The sequence below is a fragment of the Coregonus clupeaformis genome, unplaced genomic scaffold, assembly GCF_020615455.1.
Source record: "Coregonus clupeaformis isolate EN_2021a unplaced genomic scaffold, ASM2061545v1 scaf0682, whole genome shotgun sequence".
In the NCBI taxonomy this organism is placed as follows: domain Eukaryota; kingdom Metazoa; phylum Chordata; class Actinopteri; order Salmoniformes; family Salmonidae; genus Coregonus; species Coregonus clupeaformis.
Window position 1 is genome coordinate 17068 of NW_025534137.1, and position 22365 is coordinate 39432.

At 42.1% G+C, this 22365-nt stretch overlaps 1 protein-coding gene across 1 annotated transcript in view; it reads right to left on the reverse strand.

The window, feature by feature from the left end:
• Positions 1–22365, reverse strand: part of LOC123485419 (zinc finger protein 271-like) — a 33252-nt gene that overhangs the window by 9709 nt on the left and 1178 nt on the right. The window contains exons 2-3 of the mRNA XM_045216320.1: positions 14561–15296; positions 9916–10730 (exon numbers count right to left, since the gene is read on the reverse strand). Of these exons, the coding sequence (XP_045072255.1) occupies positions 9916–10730; positions 14561–15296 (1551 nt within the window). The remainder of the gene's footprint in view (positions 1–9915; positions 10731–14560; positions 15297–22365) is intronic.

The window sequence follows — 22365 nt, forward strand, 5'->3', positions numbered from 1 at the left end:
ACTGTCTATTATCGATTGCGGTTATAATATCGTTTAGGACCTTGAGCGTGGCTGAAGTGCACCCATGACCAGCTCGGAAACCGGATTGCATAGCGGAGAAGGTACGGTGGGATTCGAAATGGTCGGTGATCTGTTTGTTGACTTGGCTTTCAAAAACTTTTGAAAGGCAGGGCAGGATGGATATGGGTCTGTAACAGTTTGGATCTAGAGTGTCACCCCCTTTGAAGAGGGGGGATGACCGCGGCAGCTTTCCAATCTCTGGGGATCTCAGACGTTACGAAAGAGAGGTTGAACAGGCTAGTAATAGGGGTTGCGACAATTTCGGCGGCTAGTTTTAGAAAGAAAGGGTCCAGATTGTCTAGCCCAGATGATTTGTAGGGGTCCAGATTTTGCAGCTCTTTTAGAACATCAGCTGTCTGGATTTGTGTGAAGGAGAAGCGGGGGGGCATGGGCAAGTTGCAGCGGAGGGTGCAGAGCTGGTGGCCGGGGTAGTGGTAGCCAGGTGGAAAGCATGGCCAGCCGTAGCAAAATGCTTGTTGAAATTCTCGATTATTGTAGATTTATCGGTGGTGATAGTGTTTCCTAGCCTCAGTGCAGTGGGCAGCTGGGAGGAAGTGCTCTTATTTTCCATGGACTTTACAGTGTCCCAAAACTTTTTGGAGTTAGTGCTACAGGATGCAAATTTCTGTTTGAAAAAGTTAGCCTTTGCTTTCCTAACTGCTTGTGTATATTGGTTCCTAACTTCCCTGAAAAGTTGCATATCGCGGGGGCTATTTGATGCTAATGCAGTACGCCACAGGATGTTTTTGTGCTGGTCAAGGGCAGTCAAGTCTGAGGAGAACCAGGGGCTATATCGGTTCTTAGTTCTGTATTTTTTGAATGGGGCATGTCTATTTAAGATTGAGAGGAAATTACTTTTAAAGAACAACCAGGCATCCTCTACTGACGGAATGAGATCTATATCCATCCAGGATACCTGGGCCAGGTCAATTAGGAAGGCCTGCTCGCTGAAGTGTTTTTGGGAGCGTTTGACAGTGATGAGGGGTGGTCGTTTGACCGCGGACCCGTTACGGACGCAGGCAATAAGGCAGTGATCGCGAGATCCTGGTTGAAGACAGCGGAGGTGTATTTAGAGGGTAAGTTAGTCAGGATGATATCTATGAGGGTACCCATGTTTACGGATTTAGGGTTGTACCTGGTAGGTTCGTTGATAATTTGTGTGAGATTGAGGGCATCTAGTTTAGATTGTAGGATGGCCGGGGTGTTAAGCATATCCCAATTTAGGTCACCAAGCAGTACGAACTCTGAGGATAGATGGGGGGCAATCAATTCACATATGGTGTCCAGGGCACAGCTGGGGGCTGAGGGGGGTCTGTAGCAAGCGGCAACAGTGAGAGATTTATTTCTGGAAAGGTGGATTTTTAGAAGTAGAAGCTCAAACTGTTTGGGCACAGACCTGGATAGTATGATAGAGCTCTGCAGGCTATCTCTACAGTAGATTGCAACTCCACCCCCTTTGGCAGTTCTATCTAGACGGAAAATGTTATAGTTGGGGATGGAAATTTCAGAATTTTTGGTGGCCTTCCTAAGCCAGGATTCAGACACTGCTAGAACATCAGGGTTGGCGGAGTGTGCTAACGCAGTGAATAACTCAAACTTAGGAAGGAGGCTTCTGATATTTATGTGCAGAAAACCAAGACTTTTACGGTTACAGAAGTCAACAAATGATAGCTCCTGGGGAGTCGGAGTGATACTGGGGGCTGCAGGGCCTGGGTTAGCCTCTACATCACCAGAGGAACAGAGGAGGACTAGAATAAGGATACGACTAAAGGCTTTAAGAACTGGTCTTCTAGTGCGTTGGGTACATAGAATAAAGGGGGCAGTTCTCCGGGCGTTGTAGAAAAGATTCAGGGCATTATGTACAGAAAAGGATATGGAAGGATATGAGTACAGTTCAGGTAACCCTAAGCGTTGGGTAACAATGAAAGAGATAGCGTCATTGGAGGCATCGATTGAGCCGGTCTCGGCGTGTATGGGGGGTGGAACAAAGGAACTATATGAGGCAGTTTGAGAGGGACTAGGGGTTCTACATTGTAATTGTAATTGGCAGATGTGCTAGCGGGCCGGGGCTGGCAGACGTTTGGGCTAAGACTAAACAGAATAAACAGGACAGGGTACCGTGTAAAGGAACAGTCCAGCAGGCATCAGCTGTGCAGCTGAGTGATAATAAGGTCCAGTGAACAGCAATATGTGAGTCCGAGAGCAGTTCAAATTGGTGCTTCAGCACAGCTAGCAGGGAGCACAGTTGTAGTTAGCGTGTGCTAGCAGGCCGGGGCTGGCAGATGGATCTTCGTGGTCGTCGCAACAGGAAGCCTGATGAAACCACATCAGACTATTTCGTCGGCAAACCAGTCGTGTTGGATCGGCGGGGCTCAGTGTCAACACTAGGAGGTCCCGTCCGGTTGACAGAGAGGTAGATAGCCGGGAGATGGGCCTGGGGCTAGCTCAAGGCTAACTGGTGCTTGCTATAGGGGAATGGTAATCAGCCAACAACAGGTTGCAGCTAGCTAGCTGGTTGTGATGATCCGGCGCTAGGGTCCAGTGATTCCGGCAGAAAGTCCAATAAGCTCTGGGTCGATAGCACGCTGGGTCGATAGCACGCTGTGCAGACTGGCCGACGAATTGTCCAGGCTAGAGCTAGAGCTGGCTGGTGGATAGTGTAGGCCACGGACAGTGGTGAAGACTAACGGTGACTAATAGCAGATTGCGGCTACACTCGATTCAGCTTACGGTTCTTGATGAAAGTTATAAAGAAATAATAGAGTCCTTTCCACGTTGGGTGAGGCGGGTTGCAGGAAAGTATATTTAGTTAAAGAATGAAAGTAAAAATTGAGAAATATATACAAAATAGACCAAAAAAAAGAAACAGGATATTTACACAGGACGATGAAATAAAAGCGACCGCACTGCTACGCCATCTTGGAGGTGTAACAATACTGAGTAGGTCCAAACTGCCCCTACATGGTGTAACAGTACTGTGTAGGTCCAAACTGTTTTGGACAAGTCTCTGAATGTCTTTGAATGGCCCAGCCAGAGCCCAGAAATGAACCCGATCGAACATCTCTGGAGAGACCTGAAAACAGCTGTGCAGCGACGCTCCCCATCCAACCTGACAGAGCTTGAGAGGATCTGCATAGAAGAATGTGAGAAACTCCCCAAATACAGGTGTTCCAAGCTTGTAGCGTCATACCCAAGAAGACTCGAGGCTGTAATCGCTGCCAAAGGTGCTTCAACAAAGATCTCTCCAGAGATGTTCGATCAGGTTCAAGTCCAGGCTCTGGCTGGGCCACTCAAGGACATTCAGAGACCTGTCCTGAAGCCACTACTGCATTGTCTTGGCTGTGTGCTTAGGGTCATTGTCCTGTTGGAAGGGGAGCCTTCACCCCAGTCTGAGGTCCTAAGCGCTCTGGAGCAGGTTTTCATCAACAATCTCTCTGTACTTTGCTCCGTTCATCTTTGCCTCGATCCTGACTAGTCTCCCAGTCCCTGCCACTGAAAAATATCCCCACAGCATGATGCTGCCACCACCATGCTTCACCGTAGGGATGGTGCCTGGTTTCCTCCAGACGTGACGCTTGGCATTCAGGCCAAATAGTTAAATCTTGGTTTCATCAGACCAGAGAATCTTGTTTCTCATGGTCTGAGAGTCCTTTAGGTGCCTTTTGGCAAACTCCAAGCGGGCTGTCATGTGCCTTTTACTGAGGAGTGGCTTCCGTCTGGCCACTCTACCATAAAGGCCTGATTGGTGGAGTGCTGCAGAGATTGTTTTACCATAAACCAAATTTTGCCGAGTCACAACTTTCCAAAACCAACCAACCGTATCCAGAGGCAACAGAGCCGTTCTCATTGTGGACAATCTCTTTATAAACGGAGTTTATACAACTCCATAACACCATGGCTCTACTAAATTTAACGTTACGGAAAAAACTACTGTCAATATCTGAACACTATGGAGTTGATAAGCGCACACACGCTTGATCTCTCTCTCTCTCTCTCTCTCTTCTCTCTCTCTCTCCCTCTCTCTTCTCTCCGTCTCTCTCTCTCTTCTCTCCTCTCTCTCTTCTCTCCGTCTCTTTCTCTCTCCTCTCTCCGTTCCCCTCTCTCTCTCTCTCCTCTCCTCTCTCATCTCCCCCCTCTCTCTCCCTCTCTCTTCTCTCCGTCCCTCTCTCTCTCTCTCTCCTCTCCATCCCGCTCTCTCTCTCTCCCTCTCTCTCTTTCTCATCTCTCCTCTCTCATCTCCCCCTCTCTCTCTATTGTTGAGAACTTTTCTATAATTTTTTTTTTTTGAAAACTCTGTTTATTAAGTTTTACACACACACAGACAAGACAAAGCAATATAAATAATATACTCAACTAGAAAAAATACAAATAATACACATAAAAAAAATAACTTTAAAGATACCATACTTTAGACAAGTTAAACACACCAGGCAGAAGGCTACAAAAGGTTAAAGGGCAATCTATAGTATAGGGACAGAGCAAACACCTCACCATTGTTCCTGTAAACAGTCAAGGGATGGGGTGGAGAAATGCAACCACTCACAGACAGTCAAGGCCACAGATCAACCATCCACTGGACCAAAAATAAAAAGTTTACAATGCTTTAAAATAAAAAAAATGAATATTAATAATTTTATGTAGGCGTGAACAGAATTAAAAAATAAAAATAACTGGGAAAAACAAGCTCACACCTTAGTCTCTGCCCGGGCAAGATGAACAAGGCATCCGCAGGTCACGATCAATAAGCACATCAACCTTAATGCCCCCCACCCCCACCCCAGAAAAAAACACAGAGAAATGCTCATCCAACCCCTAAGTCACAGGGGGGTCAAATACAGACTTTTGGTTTTTAATAGGAATGCCATCAGAGGATGGACTGTTTAAAGTAAGACCGGAATGGAGCCCAAGCCTCATTAAACAGTTTGGGGTTCCCACGTGAATTGAATTGAATTTTTTCTAGTTTCAGAGAGCACAACACATCTCTCACCCAATAATTATAAGATGGGGGAGCTGCCATCTTCCAGTTCTGTAGTATTAGCCGTCTAGCTAAAAGAGTTGTATAAGCAACAGTGTCCGACTGGATTCTTGACAGGGGGGTGCTTATGGGCAGTACTCCAAAAAGGGCTGTAAGGGGGAGAGGGATCTATAACAGTGTTATATATATCAGAGAAACATTTAAATATTAATTCCCAGAAACCTGACAGTTTATGACAGCCCCAGAACATATGCAACAGTGTGGCCGGTTCAATTTTACATCTGACACAGGTAGGATCAAAATCAGAGAATATTCTTCCAAGTCTGGCCCCAGACCAGTGGATACGGTGAACCACCTTGAATTGAATGAGGCTGTGTCTAGTGCTAAAAGAGGACGAATGCACCCTGCGCAGCACAGATTCCCAGGTGTCTTCCCCAAGTTCCTCCCCCAAATCCTTTTCCCATCGAGTCTTTAAAGGCACCAAAGAAGGGTTCTGTAAGTCATGAATGATTGCATATACATCTGAAATTGCGCCCCTAGGAAGCTTGTTCAGCTCTAGGATGCTCTCTATAGCTGTATTCACAGGCCTATGGGGAAATTCAGGCGTGTTAGCTCTGACAAAGTTCCTAGTCTGGAGATAGCGGAAAAAGTGGGATTGGGGGAGGTTGAACCTTTCCTGTAGCTGAGCAAAAGAGGCAAATGTATCATCAAAGAATAATTGGGCTAGTGAGGAGAGGCCTAGTGAGTGCCAGATGTCAAAAGCCCCATCATTCAAAGATGGAGGAAATAAAATGTTCTGATTGATTGGGCCTGATAGAGAAAAGCCTCGGAGGCCAAAGGCTAAGCGGAACTGATTCCAAATTTTAAGAGACTGCTTTACAATTGGGTTGACACACCTTTTGCCTAGGGACACTGGGAGAGACGAGCACAACACAGAAGAAAGTGCAGCAGGTTTACACGATTCAGACTCCATCTGGACCCAGATTGGTCTAGGGCCAGTAGGATCAGTCTGCAGCCAGTACAGAAGGGCTCTGAAATTTGCAGCCCAATAGTATGTCTGAAAATTTGGTAGGGCTAAACCCCCCAATGACTTAGGCTTCTGTAAATGTTTTCTACCAATCCGTGGTACCTTGCCATCCCAAATAAAATGCATGAATGTTTGATCCAGTGAAATAAAAAAAGATTTTGGAATAAAAATGGGTAAACATTGAAATAAATATAGAAATTTGGGCAACACACTCATTTTAATGACATTAATCCTTCCGATAAGAGAAAGAGGTAGCGCATTCCAAAAAGCAAAAGATTGTTTCAAACTGTCTGCTAGAGCAACCAAGTTTTCCTGAAACAGATTTGAATATTTCCTTGTCACTTTAACTCCCAAGTAGGTGAATTGATCCCGGACAATCCTAAACTGAGAACTTGTAAAAGAGCACTTTAAAGCAGCCTTGTTTACAGGAAAAAGCTCACTCTTGCCTAGATTCAGCTTGTACCCTGAGATTGATCCAAACCTTTTAAGAACAGATAAGGCGCGTGGCAATGAGGTATCAGGGTTAGAGATAAACAAAAGGAGGTCATCCGCATATAGCGAGACTTTCTGCTCTGAGCCCGTCCGGATTATTCCTTGAATGGCATCGTTAGAGCGTAATGCAATGGCGAGAGGTTCGATTGCCAAAGCAAACAACAAGGGGGAGAGTGGACAGCCCTGTCTGGATCCGCGGTGCAAGGGAAAATAGTCAGAGGACAAGTTGTTAGTCCGTACCCGAAGCCATGGGGGAAAAATAAAGAATCTTTATCCACGCAATGAATTTGGGGCCAAAGCCAAATCTATAAAGGGTGGCTGTTAGGTAATCCCACTCAACGCGGTCAAACGCTTTTTCTGCATCAAGTGAGACCACCACCTCTGGGTCCTCCGACGCAGGGGAGTACAGTATATTCATAAGGCGCCTAATATTGAAAAACAAATGCCTATTTCTCACAAAGCCAGTCTGGTCAGAGTGTATTACTTGATGCAGCGAGCCTTCCATACGGATGGCTAAAAGCTTGGCTAGGATTTTGTAATCACAGTTTAAAAGCGAGATTGGGCGATAGGATCCACATTCCAGGGGGTCTTTGTTTTTCTTTAATAGTAATGAAATTGAAGCCTGATAAAGACTAGGCGGTAGCTTTGAGGTATTAAGGCACTCTGCAAATAGTCGAGACAAGAATGGGCAAAGCAGACCAGAAAACGTCCTGTAAAATTCGGGTTGGAAAACCATCCGGACCCGGTGATTTACCGCTTTTCATTGCGGACACTGCTGTTGCAATCTCCTCAGGTGTAAATTCTTCTTCTAGATAGTCATGGGTGTCTGTATCAATTGAAGGCATATTCAGGCCATTAAAGAAGGAATCAATCAGCAAAGGGTCTTGAGGGGATTCAGAGGTGTATAGCGCAGAATAAAATTGTTTGAATTGATCATTGATCTCTTTATGTATAACTGTGGTGGCACCTGACGGGGTCCTTATTTGTGGGATTAAACGTGAGGCCTCAGATTTACGGATCTGATGTGCAAGGAGTTTACTGGCCTTGTCGCCTTGTTCATACACTCTGTACCGAGCTCGCAAGAGTAACTGTTCAGCTTGCCTGGTAGAAAGCTCATCAAATTCAGATTGGAGTAGTTGGCGCTCTTTATGCAGATCAGAGGAAGGAACCGTGGCATACTTCTCATCCAATGTGGCTATGGATTCGCTCAGGTCCCGAAGTCGCTGAGAGCGAACTCTGTTTTGGTTGGCTGTATAAGAAATAATTTGGCCACGTAGGTATGCTTTGAGAGACTCCCATATGGTAGAGCAGGACATACCTGGTGTTGAATTAGTTTCTAGGAATAAGGTGATTTCAGAAGAAATGAAATTGACAAACTCCTTATCTGAGAGTAAAATGGGGTTAAGACGCCATTGATAACACATAGGAGGTCGCTGGGGAAACTCTAGTTCAAGCACTAATGGTGAATGGTCCGAAATAACAATACTCTTGTAAGTACACTACCGAAGGTTAGGCAAAAGTTTTTTGTCCAAAAAGAAGTAATCAATCCGGGAGTATGTTTGATGAACATGAGAATAAAAGGAATACTGTCTATCTGTAGGATGTAGGAAACGCCAGGCCTCAAACATGGCATATTTCTGAAGAAAGGCTTGAATAAGTAGGGCACATTTAGATGGGCCTGTAGTTGTTCGTGAGGACTTGTCAAGAACTGGGGACATTTTGCAGTTGAAATCCCCCCCTAAAATCAATAAATGAGAATCTAAATTGGGTATAGCAGACAAAAAGGAAGAAATGAAACTTGTGTCATCCCAATTGGGAGCATAAACACTAGCCAAAACAAGAGGGGTAGAAAACAGTTTACCGGTTACTATGACGTATCGTCCCTTAGGATCAGCGATAACCTCAGAGGCTACAAAGGGAGTGGCTTTATCAACCAAAATGGCAGCCCCTCTTGATTTACTATGAAAGTTAGAGTGGAACACTTGACCAACCCAGTCCCTACGCATCCTAAAGTGCTCACCAGTCCTCAAGTGAGTCTCTTGTAGAAATGCAACATTTGCATTCAAACCCTTTAAGTGTGTCAACACCCTCTTACGCTTCACTGGGTTATTAACCCCTTTGGTGTTCCACGAAATGTACTTGATCGCATTGTTTCGGCCCCTCTGGGCATTCCCGTTATACAACCCTGTCATTAGAGCATAGAATGGAAAAGCAATGAGCGCCCAGAAACCCCAGAATAACTTGTCTCAGAGTAATAATGTACGGTGGTAGATGTTTGAGAAAAAGTACCGAAAAAAAACAAAAAAGACAGAATGACAACATTAGAACTGAACAATTCAACCCCTCCCCCCACCCCCTCCCCCATCCCAGACAGTACCTCCCCAAACGAGGTACAAGCCTAAATAGAGCATGTTCTCTTCGCACAGTATGTCTGTGAGAGTGCGGTCTTAAACCTAAACCCACAGTCCCGCTCTTTAAAGTCGTGTTTTGTTAGTGGATCAAACAGCAAAAAGAGATAATCATTTTTTAAATAAAAGAAATTAAGGTGAATCCCTTGTGCAGACGAAATTACAAAAGCACCACTTGTAGATGTATATAATTATATTCCCAGTCTTATAACAGGCATTTGAGAGAGAAAATAAAGAAAATAAATAGAATGTATAGAGGCTCTCAGCCGAAAACCTAATTTGAAGTAAGGAAATCGTAGTAAGACAATCAAAAATGATAATAATAATTATTATTATAATAGTTGTCTAGTTGAATGCTGAGACAGCTTACAACCAAGACCAAAAAACTACGTGTGCGCAACGTTGAACGCTTGCTGGGCATAAATGACGCTCAGAACTTTAAAATTTAAGTGAAGACCCCAAAAAAACGTGTCGCCTCGGGAAGCATTTACTGTTTACTGGGTCAATGCAAACGGATGCAGTAAGCAAATAACCAAGAATATTTTGAGTCACTGAGACACTATGTAAACAAACTGAATAGGTGAGCAAGACAGCCTAGAAAACACAGGAGTATAGTAAAACCGCAATACAATGAAATTAAAATGACTGAATGCTTGTAAGGCAAGCACACTAGATGATCAAAACATTAGATCACATCAAATAAGCCTGAATGGGTACGCCAACCCCCCAACTATACAAAATTAGCATGTTGTAGCTAAACATAATTGTACCACAGGTGGGTTACTTACTATCCACAGTTCGCTAGCAACAGTTGCTGAACTATGAGCAAGTTCAAGACTTCTTGATGTGACGTTGAATGTGAGAGAGAGCCTCATCCGGAGATTCAAATGTGTAGTCTTTACCATCATGAGATAGCCATAAACGGGCCGGGAATCGCAGTCCGTACTTCACACCTGGATGGTCCCGAAGTAGTCGTTTGGCCTGTCCGAAAGCTGCGCGCTGCCTGGAAACAGTGGGGGAGTAGTCCTGGTAGATGGAGAAGCTCTGTCCTTGAAAGCTCAGAGTGGTATTGCGGGCTCGTCGGAGAATCTCCATCTTCTCATGGAAAAAGTGCACTCGAAGAATTATGTCACGGGGCCTTTCCCCATCCCGGGGCTTTGGGCGCAGCGACCGGTGGGCACGATCAATCAGGGGCTTTTCATCTAAGGCTAGAACATCTTTCAGCAGCCCAGAAACGAAATCCGTGGCGCGAGGCATTTCCGCTGACTCTGGGACTGATACAAGTCTCAGGTTATTGCGGCGAGAGAATCCCTCCAAACTTACACAGCTCTCCTTCACCTTTTTCAAATCCGCAGTTAGGCGTTTCACGTCAGCCTCCAGGGATGTAGTTAAGTCGGAGACATTTGTAGCGAAGGTCTCCAGTGCTGCAATCGTTGTAGTGTGCGACTCCATTGTTGTTTTGAGTGATGCGATTGCCGGCACCGTCTCGTTCCGCAGGATGGTTAGATCTGCTTTTAAAGTATCAGAAACCTCCTTTATTCGGGCCTCAATCGTAGCAACCACCTCCGTTTTCATTTCAACTATCTCAGAGCGTAGTAGTTTGATGGCCTCGAGAATGTTCACTTCAGCGCCGCCAGGCCAAGCCGCCCCCCCGGGTAGAGTATCAGTCCCCGGGTCGTCAGGCTCAGGGGAGGGCGGTGATGAGAGTGTGTCTTGTAGGCCGGGTTTTCTCAAAGTCATGCTTTTGGCCTTATGTTTCGTCGACATGCTGATATTTGGAAGTAAAGTAGTCTTGGTTTTTACGGGAAGGGATCACCAAAATAATATATGAAAATAAGTACGGTTCTGCTGCAAAATTCACATAAACTTTAAAAAATACCACGGGAGCAAACGGAAAACACGTCAGTCGCACATGGCGTCCCTACAATCCCCCCTCGAGAACTTTTCTATAATTTAATATGTTTTCTGTTTGTCTGTCTTTTGTATGTCTGTCTACATGTTTATCTATGTTTAGATATCAGAACAGGGACGTTGGGGAATAATAACATCTTGCACGGGATACATTGGTACTGTAGTGAAGCCGTCTCTATAGTAATGCAATGTCTCTTTCATGATCACGTGAAACGTCAATTACTATGGAAATGCTTGGATGTGGGGGTTTTTTCTATGAAAATGATGTTTAATGTAGCTATGGTGCAACTACGATGTCGATACGATATGGATTACAGTTATCATCCTGAATATTAAGGCTATACTAACTCCATGTTACACACATAGACACTCAACCATGTTATCATCAGGCTATACTAACTCCATGTTACACACATAGACACTCAACCATGTTATCATCAGGCTATACTAACTCCATGCTACACACATAGACACTCAACCATGTTATCATCAGGCTATACTAACTCCATGCTACACACATAGACACTCAACCATGTTATCATCAGGCTATACTAACTCCATGTTACACACATAGACACTCAACCATGTTATCATCAGGCTATACTAACTCCATGTTACACACATAGACACTCAACCATGTTATCATCAGGCTATACTAACTCCATGTTACACACATAGACACTCAACCATGCAAATTGTCCGGGTTATTTATTTATTTTGGACATCACTAAATCACATCCAATATCACACACATCAACCTACTCAGATCTACTACACATATATAATATCTTGACTCAATTTTCTAACATCTGTGGCATTGGGCTCACAGGCAAACGGGGAATCAAACAATTTTTTTTGCTAGAAGCTGTTTCTTGAATTCTAAACATCAGACATTTTGGAAATCTCTATTTTTTGACCATCATAATACCTCTTACGGCAGTAACTTTACAAGCACAAATTGTGGTAGATTTAGACTGAGAATAGTATCTAGTTATAGTAAGGGGTGAAATAAGTATAGCCAGGTATAATTGTAACGGCTTAGCAGATAATAAGAAAAGAAGATCAGTCTTTATGTAGCTAAAAGAAAAGGAATATAACATATAGTGTTTACAGGAAACTCACTCTACATACTTAGATGAAGTTGCGTGGAAAAAGAAATGGGGTGGTGAAATAATTTTCTGTCATGGACAAAGGAACTCAAAAGGTCTGATAATATTAATTATCACCTAACTCTTACAGAACGTCCACGTGGACGATGATATTGGAAATCTGATAAAAGTCTACTGGAGGACAATTTATTCTTAACTAAGATAAAATAATTTATAACTTCATTTTTTCCAGTACAATATAGGTTCAGCAAATCCCCCTTATTGTTTGGGATACCTTCAAATGTACCTTCAGAGGTCATTCAATTCAATATTCATCAATAATAATAAAAAAAAGCAGTTTCTGTCTAAAGACTAACAAGGGAAAACACATGAACTAATAGTACAGGTAGATAGCAATAAAAAACAATGCTACAGAGACACAGAAGAGGTTAGAGGAAAAACCAAAAAGAACTGGAGGAACTTATTCCGGAACTATCTGATGTTATCTATTAGACAGAGATAAAGCAAACTGGACGGAATATGGAGAAAAAATGCACCAAACTCTCCCTGAATCTCCAACACAGAAAAAACGCTACCAAAAAGAATGAGCAGAAACTCGTTACTAAAGCCTCTACGATTCTCCGAATGATATTTTCAAGAGGAAACTAAATATTTTTCAGCAGATGTTTTATTTTCCGTCTCATCCTCTGAACGACGATTACGGTAAAGGAATTTCTTTCCAAATAATAAAAAAAGGAAGATTAACAAATGCATTAAATGATCAGTGCGAAAGCCAAATGACAGAGGAATAACGTTTAGAGGCTATTAAATCCTTTCTGTCTGGAAAAACCCCAGGGCTAGATGGCACCAGGGCTAGATGGCACCAGGGCTAGATGGCACCAGGGCTAGATGGCACCAGGGCTTGATGGCACCAGGGCTAGATGGCACCAGGGCTAGATGGCACCAGGGCTAGATGGCACCAGGGCTTGATGGCACCAGGGCTAGATGGCACCAGGGCTTGATGGCACCAGGGCTAGATGGCACCAGGGCTAGATGGCACCAGGGCTAGATGGCACCAGGGCTTGATGGCACCAGGGCTAGATGGCACCAGGGCTAGATGGCACCAGGGCTTGATGGCACCAGGGCTAGATGGCACCAGGGCTAGATGGCATACCGGTAGAGGTATATCAAGCCTTTTTATATACTCAAAGCTCCTTTATTAGCTTGTTTTAACTACTCCTATAGAAATGGTAGTCTGTCAGGTACTCAGCAGGAAGGTCTGATTTCACTATTAATAAAACAAGATCCAGATGGCAAAAAGTTATATTTTGGTTTCATCTGACCATATGACATTCTCCCAATCCTCTTCTGGATCATCCAAATGCACTCTAGCAAACTTCAGACGGGCCTGGACATGTACTGGCTTAAGCAGGGGGACACGTCTTGCACTGCAGGATTTGAGTCCCTGGCGGCGTAGTGTGTTACTGATGGTAGGCTTTGTTACTTTGGTCCCAGCTCTCTGCAGGTCATTCACTAGGTCCCCCCGTGTGGTACTGGGATTTTTGCTCACCGTTCTTGTGATCATTTTGACCCCACGGGGTGAGATCTTGCGTGGAGCCCCAGATCGAGGGAGATTATCAGTGGTCTTGTATGTCTTCCATTTCCTAATAATTGCTCCCACAGTTGATTTCTTCAAACCAAGCTGCTTACCTATTGCAGATTCAGTCTTCCCAGCCTGGTGCAGGTCTACAATTTTGTTTCTGGTGTCCTTTGACAGCTCTTTGGTCTTGGCCATAGTGGAGTTTGGAGTGTGACTGTTTGAGGTTGTGGACAGGTGTCTTTTATACTGATAAGTTCAAACAGGTGCCATTAATACAGGTAACGAGTGGAGGACAGAGGAGCCTCTTAAAGAAGAAGTTACAGGTCTGTGAGAGCCAGAAATCTTGCTTGTTTGTAGGTGACCAAATACTAATTTTCCACCATAATTTGCAAATAAATTCATTAAAAATCCTACAATGTGATTTTCAGGATTTTTTTTCTCAATTTGTCTGTCATAGTTGACGTGTACCTATGATGAAAATTACAGGCCTCTCTCATCTTTTTAAGTGGGAGAACTTGCACAATTGGTGGCTGACTAAATACTTGTTTTCCCCACTGTACATTACACCGGTTTTAAGGTCTCACTGGCTGCCTGTGAGTTTTAGAATTAATTTAAAGATTATTCTATTGGTTTTTAAACCAATCCACGATTGTGCACTCCAATACACGTCAGAAATAATTTTGAGTTATAATACCCAGTAGGTCCCTCAGGTCCTCTGGCACTGGCCTTTTTAACTATCCCAAAGCCCAGGACCAAGAGGCATGGAGAGGCACCCTTTAGTTACTATGCCTCCCAGCCTCTGGAATAGCCAGAGAACCAGAGGGGGAACGGAACTGTGGACATATTTAAAAGAGATTTTAAGACACACCATTTTAGCTTTGCTTTTCCTCAGGGAGCTTTTTAGTCCTTCATTTTCTTTTGTTATTCTTTAGTTTTTTATCTTATGTTTGTTGTGTAAATATTTCATTTTCATTTTTTTTTTTCATTTTTCATAAATGGATTTTCTTATGTTTGTTCAGGTTCCCTAAACGCAAAAAACACTTTCCACACTGGGAGCAACTGTGTGGTTTTTCCCCTGTGTGTGTCCTCTCATGTGATTTTAGGTCATGTGATCGTAAAAAACTAATTCCACACTGTGAGCAATGGTAAGATTTCTCCCCTGTATGTGTCCGCGCATGCCTTATTAGGTCTGATGATGTTGAAAATCTCTTTCCACACTTGGAGCAGTGGTAAGGCTTTTCTCCTGTGTGTTTCTTCTCATGGTCTTTCAGGTTCCCTAACTTGGTATAATCCTTTCCACACATGGAGCAATGGTAAGGTTTCTCCCCTGTGTGCGTCCTCTCATGCGCCTTCCGTTTATCTGACGACCTAAAATTCTTTCCACAATGGGAACAGGAGTAAGGCTTCTCTCCAGAGTGTATTCTCTTATGTTTGTTCAGGTTATCTAAACGGGAAAAAAGCTTTCCACACTGGGAGCAATTGTGTGGTTTTTCCCCTGTGTGTGTCCTCTCATGTGATTTTAGGTCATGTGATCGTGAGAATCTATTTCCACACTGGGAGCATTGGAAGGGCTTTTCTCCTGTGTGTTTCCTTTCATGCTCTTTTAGCTTCCATAACCACTTAAAACTCATATTACACTGGGAGCAGTGGTGTCGTTTCGCTGGTTTGGACGTCTCTGGGTCTGGTTCCCCTGAAGGACTCTTACTGCTGTCAGAGGGAGAGTCTGGTCTCTCTCCTGCCAAAGACAAAACAGAGTATTTAGTTAAACAGAGAGACCTGAATGAAACCTCCATGATAAAACTGTTTTCCTATGAGGTTGAATCCAGACTAGATCCCTCATTATTTAACAAAATGTGGATCCTGGATGCTGATTGGTTGATAGCTGTTAGTTATTCACCTTAATCCCGGGTAATGCCTGTTAACAGTTCCATTTGAATTATTCCTACACATCCACTGTCCCCCAGCCAAGCCAGGCAATTCATAAACTAATCTCCACTAGAAAGAATCATCTAGACATTATCACCCCATGCTTCCAGCCTAGCATTTGGTTTGTATGTAAAATAAAATATGTATAGAACTTATTTTGGTGATTTACGACTGAATATAAATATATGGAACATGTTTATTTATATGGAATCGCTTTAATTACTATAATGACACCTAGTGGCCAATTGTTGGTTTGCTACTAGAATGTGACATAAGGGGTTAAGTTAAGATGGAGCTAGAATGGTACATAATGCGGCTAGAATGGTACATAAGGGGTTAAGTTAAGATGGGTCTAGAATGGTACATAAGGGGTTAAGTTAAGATGGGGCTAGAATGGTACATAAGGGGTTAAGATGGGGCTAGAATGGTACATAAGGGGTTAAGTTAAGATGGGTCTAGAATGGTACATAAGGGGTTAAGTTAAGATGGGTCTAGAATGGTACATAAGGGGTTAAGTTAAGATGGGGCTAGAATGGTACATAAGGGGTTAAGTTAAGATGGGGCTAGAATGGTACATAAGGGGTTAAGTTAAGATGGGGCTAGAATGGTACATAAGAGGTTAAGTTAAGATGGGGCTAGAATGGTACATACAGGGTTAAGTTAAGATGGGTCTAGAATGGTACATAAGGGGTTAAGTTAAGATGGGGCTAGAATGGTACATAAGGGGTTAAGTTAAGATGGGGCTAGAATGGTACATAAGGGGTTAAGTTAAGATGGGTCTAGAATGGTACATAAGGGGTTAAGTTAAGATGGGGCTTCAGTTGAACAGTGATTAGAACAGGTGATAGCAGTCTGCTATTGGAAGATGACTAAATATACAGTTTTCAACAGTTCTTCATAGCTGATTTATACCTCTTCACTTCTGGATTTATACCTCTCCACTTGTTCCACATGTTGTTGTGTTCCAGCCTGAATTTAATATGTATTAAAGTGAGATGTTGTGTCACTGGCCTTCACACAATATCCCATAATGGCAAAGTGGATCTATGTTTTTTGTGTGTGTTTTTTTTAACAAATCAGTACAAAATGAAAAGCTGAAATGTCTTGAGTCAATTAAGTATTCAACCCCTTTGTTAAGGCAAGCCAAATAAGTTCAGGAGTACAAATTTGCTTAACAAGAAACATAATAAATTTCAGCCACAACCAGCAAGCTAGGCTGCAGGGCTACGCCCACACCTAAGGCCACTCAGCCTCGTTCGGCTGCAACACGCCTGGGGAATTTAAGGGGATGCTTTAGTTCAGTACGGGGGGAGCTCCTGGCTGGACGCCGGAGGCTGAGCTCTACAGACATTTGTTTGAAGTCCTGGACATTGTGTTCTCGACAGGAAGAAGTGACCGGACCGCAAGTGAAGATGGTAATCTGGGTAGCAGCCCAGCTAGTAAGGATAACTCTGGGTTCAGTTAAGGAGAGAGAGTGGGAGAGTGTTTTGTTTTCAGTTACTGTTTGAGAAGCAGCTTTGTGAACCTTTTTATTTTTAATAAATCCGCCAGGCTGGTTTAAACTGTGCCCTTCTGTCATTGTTCCTCTTCGTGGCCTTCCTACCAGCCACACCTAGCGACTCGTTACAAGCGTCAGGACTACCTCATCTCTGTACCCCACACATACAATTATCTGTAAGGTCCCTCGGTCGAGCAGTGAATTTCAAACACAGATTCAACCACATAGACCAGGGAGGTTTTCCAATGCCTCCCAAAGAAGGGCGCCTATAGGTTGATGGGTTTTTAAAAAAACATTTAAAAAAACATTGAATATCCCTTTGAGCATGGTGAAGTTATTAATTACACTTTGGACGGTGTATCAATACACCCAGTCACTACAAAGATACAAACTTCCTAACTCAGTTGTCTGGAGAGGAAGGAAATCGCTCAGGGTGACATTTTGACATTGATTTCAAGATTTTTATTATTTTCATAATATTTGTACCTTTATACCATCAATATCAATGGCGGAGACGCATAAAGATGGCAGCCCTCTGCACTTACCACTAATTCCTTTTTTTGCTAAGTTGGCCGTATTGTACATTCCTCCACGTTACTCCTTTTTTTGTATCGTCATTAACAATTTTAGCTTCAAGACGCCCCAAAAATAAAGAAATAAAAAAAGTTTATTGTGCTGATTTATTGGCACATTGAATTGTAGTTTACAAACTCTGTGGAAAAAAACAATGACGTCATATCTGAATTCTGCCATCTTTATGTTTGCCATTGGAATCTGTCAATGCTTACCTGGATACATGCTTGCTTTACCATTCAACAGTTAAGGAACTGTGTGACAAACCTTTGACATTTTGAGTATAATAATGTTATAATGAAATGTTAGTTTTTTTGGAGACTTCAGAAATACGTTGAAACAGTCCACGTGTTGAATTTCATTTGATATAATTCCCCAGAATCTAAATAGTTCCAGAATCTGTATAGTTCCAGAATCTGTATAGTTCCAGAATCTGAATAGTTCCAGAATCTGAATAGTTCCAGAATCTAAATAGTTCCAGAATCTGTATAGTTCCAGAATCTAAATAGTTCCAGAATCTGTATAGTTCCAGAATCTGTATAGTTCCAGAATCTGAATAGTTCCAGAATCTAAATAGTTCCAGAATCTAAATAGTTCCAGAATCTGTATAGTTCCAGAATCTGTATAGTTCCAGAATCTAAATAGTTACAGAATCTGTATAGTTCCAGAATCTGAATAGTTACAGAATCTAAATAGTTCCAGAATCTGTATAGTTCCAGAATCGGAATAGTTCCAGAATCTGTATAGTTCCAGAATCGGTATAGTTCCAGAATCTGAATAGTTCCAGAATCTGTATAGTTCCAGAATCTGAATAGTTCCAGAATCTGTATAGTTCCAGAATCTGAATAGTTCCAGAATCTAAATAGTTCCAGAATCTAAATAGTTCCAGAATCTGTATAGTTCCAGAATCTAAATAGTTCCAGAATCTTAATAGTTCCAGAATCTGTATAGTTCCAGAATCGGAATAGTTCCAGAATCGGAATAGTTCCAGAATCGGAATAGTTCCAGAATCGGTATAGTTCCAGAATCTGAATAGTTCCAGAATCTAAATAGTTCCAGAATCTAAATAGTTCCAGAATCTGTATAGTTCCAGAATCTAAATAGTTCCAGAATCTGTATAGTTCCAGAATCGGAATAGTTCCAGAATCGGAATAGTTCCAGAATCGGAATAGTTCCAGAATCTGTATAGTTCCAGAATCTGTATAGTTCCAGAATCTGTATAGTTCCAGAATCTGAATAGTTCCAGAATCTGTATAGTTCCAGAATCGGTATAGTTCCAGAATCTGAATAGTTCCAGAATCTGTATAGTTCCAGAATCTAAATAGTTCCAGAATCTGTATAGTTCCAGAATCTGAATAGTTCCAGAATCTGAATAGTTCCAGAATCTGTATAGATCCAGAATCTGTATAGTTCCAGAATCTGAATAGTTCCAGAATCTGTATAGTTCCAGAATCTGTATAGTTCCAGAATCTGAATAGTTCCAGAATCTGTATAGTTCCAGAATCTGAATAGTTCCAGAATCTGTATAGATCCAGAATCTGTATAGTTCCAGAATCTGTATAGTTCCAGAATCTGTATAGTTCCAGAATCTGAATAGTTCCAGAATCTGAATAGTTCCAGAATCTGTATAGATCCAGAATCTGTATAGTTCCAGAATCTAAATAGTTCCAGAATCTGTATAGTTCCAGAATCTGTATAGTTCCAGAATCTGAATAGTTCCAGAATCTGTATAGTTCCAGAATCTGAATAGTTCCAGAATCTGTATAGATCCAGAATCTGTATAGATCCAGAATCTGTATAGTTCCAGAATCTAAATAGTTCCAGAATCTGTATAGTTCCAGAATCTGTATAGTTCCAGAATCTGAATAGTTCCAGAATCTGTATAGTTCCAGAATCTGAATAGTTCCAGAATCTGTATAGATCCAGAATCTGTATAGTTCCAGAATCTGTATAGTTCCAGAATCTGTATAGTTCCAGAATCTGAATAGTTCCAGAATCTGAATAGATCCAGAATCTGTATAGTTCCAGAATCTAAATAGTTCCAGAATCTGTATAGTTCCAGAATCTAAATAGTTCCAGAATCTGTATAGTTCCAGAATCTAAATAGTTCCAGAATCTGAATAGTTCCAGAATCTGAATAGTTCCAGAATCTGAATAGTTCCAGAATCTGTATAGTTCCAGAATCTGTATAGTTCCAGAATCTAAATAGTTCCATAATCTGAATAGTTCCAGAATCTGTATAGTTCCAGAATCTGTATAGTTCCAGAATCTAAATAGTTCCATAATCTGAATAGTTCCATAATCTGAATAGTTCCAGATTCTAAATAGTTCCAGAATCTGAATAGTTCCAGAATCTGAATAGGTCCAGAATCTGTATAGTTCCAGAATCTAAATAGTTCCAGAATCTGAATAGTTCCAGAATCTGAATAGTTCCAGAATCTGTATAGTTCCAGAATCTGTATAGTTCCAGAATCTGTATAGTTCCAGAATCTGAATAGTTCCATTCCTGATATTACTACCAGTGTTTTATAATGGTTTCCCACCATGATATTGTGATATGTATTCCTGTCAGTCATTAACTTTGTATGTGTTGATTTGTGAATGCTGTACATGCTAGCTAGTGGCTGTACTTTTCTCTCTACATGTCGTCATTGGGCTAGCATGGCTATTCATGTCCCCTTTTATTGTTCATTTGTACTTTACAGAGGAGTTGGTGCTAGAGTTCTGCACGGGTCTAACAGACCCGGAATTCCTAGATCCGACCCGGGATCCGGGTCCCAAATTCTGACTTTTGTCTTGGATCTGATATAATTGCCACGAGTCTGGGGTATGTGCAATTAAAATGTCTTTACCGACTGGACCCCTCCTGATGACCGCGTGGAGCTTGCTATCTGCTGAGGAGAGAGAGGGAGCGAGTGAACGGAGCCTTGGCCTAGGTTACTGTTCATTGCGAAGATGGAGGCCTTTTTCCTTATACTAAAACGACAGGTAGAGGAGAAAGATTACAGTGAAAAGAAGGCGACAAGGGGAATGGTTTATTTTTGTTATTATTATTTTTGTAGTCATTTTAGCAGATGCTCTTATCCAGAGCGACTTACAGAGGAAGGCCCTCAAAATTGTCAAAGACTCCAGCCACCCTAGTCATAGACTGTTCTCTCTGCTACCGCACGGCAAGCGGTACCGGAGTGTACCAAGTCTAGGTCCAAAAGGCTTCTCAACAGCTTCTACCCCCAAGCCATAAGACTCCTGAACAGCTAATCATGGCTACCCGGGCTATTTGCACTGCCCCCCCACCCCATCTTTTTACGCTGCTGCTACTCTGTTAATTATTTATGCATAGTCACTTTAACTCTACCCACATGTACATATTACTTCAACTACCTCAACTAGCCGGTGCCCCCGCACATTGACTCTGCACCGGTACCCCCCTGTATATATTGCCTCCCTACTGTTATTTTATTTTACTTCTGCTCTTTTTTTCTCAACACTTTTTTGTTGTTTTATTCTACTTTTTTATTAAAAATAAATGCACTGTTGGTTAAGGGCTGTAAGTAAGCATTTCAATGCAATGTCTGCACCTGTTGTATTCGGCGCATGTGGCCAATAACATTTGATTTGATTTGATGATTTGATTTGATTAGGGTTAAGTGCCTTGCTCAAGGGCACATCGACAGATTTTTCAATTCTTAGAAACGTTTTAGCTGAACAAGATGAGAACTTTGTTCAACTCGCTATTCAGGTTTGATGCAATTTCTCAAATTTGTATTTATTTATTTTCTTATTTATGATTAGTTTTATTATTATTATTGTTATTGTAGGTCTATTGTAGGGCGGCAGGTAGCTTAGTGGGTAAGAGCGTTGTGCCAGTAACCGAAAGGTCGCTGGTTCTAATCCCCGAGCCGACTAGGTGAAAAATCTGTCGATGTGCCCTTAAGCAAGGCACTTAACCCTAATTGCTGATGTAAGTCGCTCTGGATAAGAGCGTCTGCTAAATGACTAAAATGTCAAATGTAAATGTCTATTTAAGAATCTCAACCAGTTCTTTATGTATGTTTTGTTTCATTTTGTAGAAATTATTTCGTTGGCTAAATTAATTTCGAACTGTCTTTTGGACCCGTAAATATCTCTACTTGGGATATTTATTTTTAAATAGATAACTGTATGTTTTTGCAAGATTATATTGTATTTTTCTGACTACAATGACACTTAGACAAAGACAATTGACAACTAAACATTTACTACAAAACATTGACATCCCACCTGCTCAGACCCACATGTTCCCACCATATCCACCCATCCTGTGTCTCAATCTGATTTTCTCTCCTTCCTCAGCCTTTGAATATCTCCAGTGCTTGTAATATTTTATGCCATATGGCTTCAAATTGAACTATTCTGTTTCTCTCTGTAGCCCACATTTTGTTCAATATTTAAGATAATAACGCATTTGATTCATCCACTGTCTTAACGATGGAGGGTCATTTGATTCATCCACTGTCTTAACGATGGAGGGTCATTTGATTCATCCACTGTCTTAACGATGGAGGGTCATTTGATTCATCCACTGTCTTAACGATGGAGGGTCATTTGATTCATCCACTGTCTTAACGATGGAGGGTCATTTGATTCATCCACTGTCTTAACGATGGAGGGTCATTTGATTCATCCACTGTCTTAACGATGGAGGGTCATTTGATTCATCCACTGTCTTAACGATGGAGGGTCATTTGATTCATCCACTGTCTTAACGATGGAGGGTCATTTGATTCATCCACTGTTTTAACAATGGAGGGTCATTTTGATTCATCCA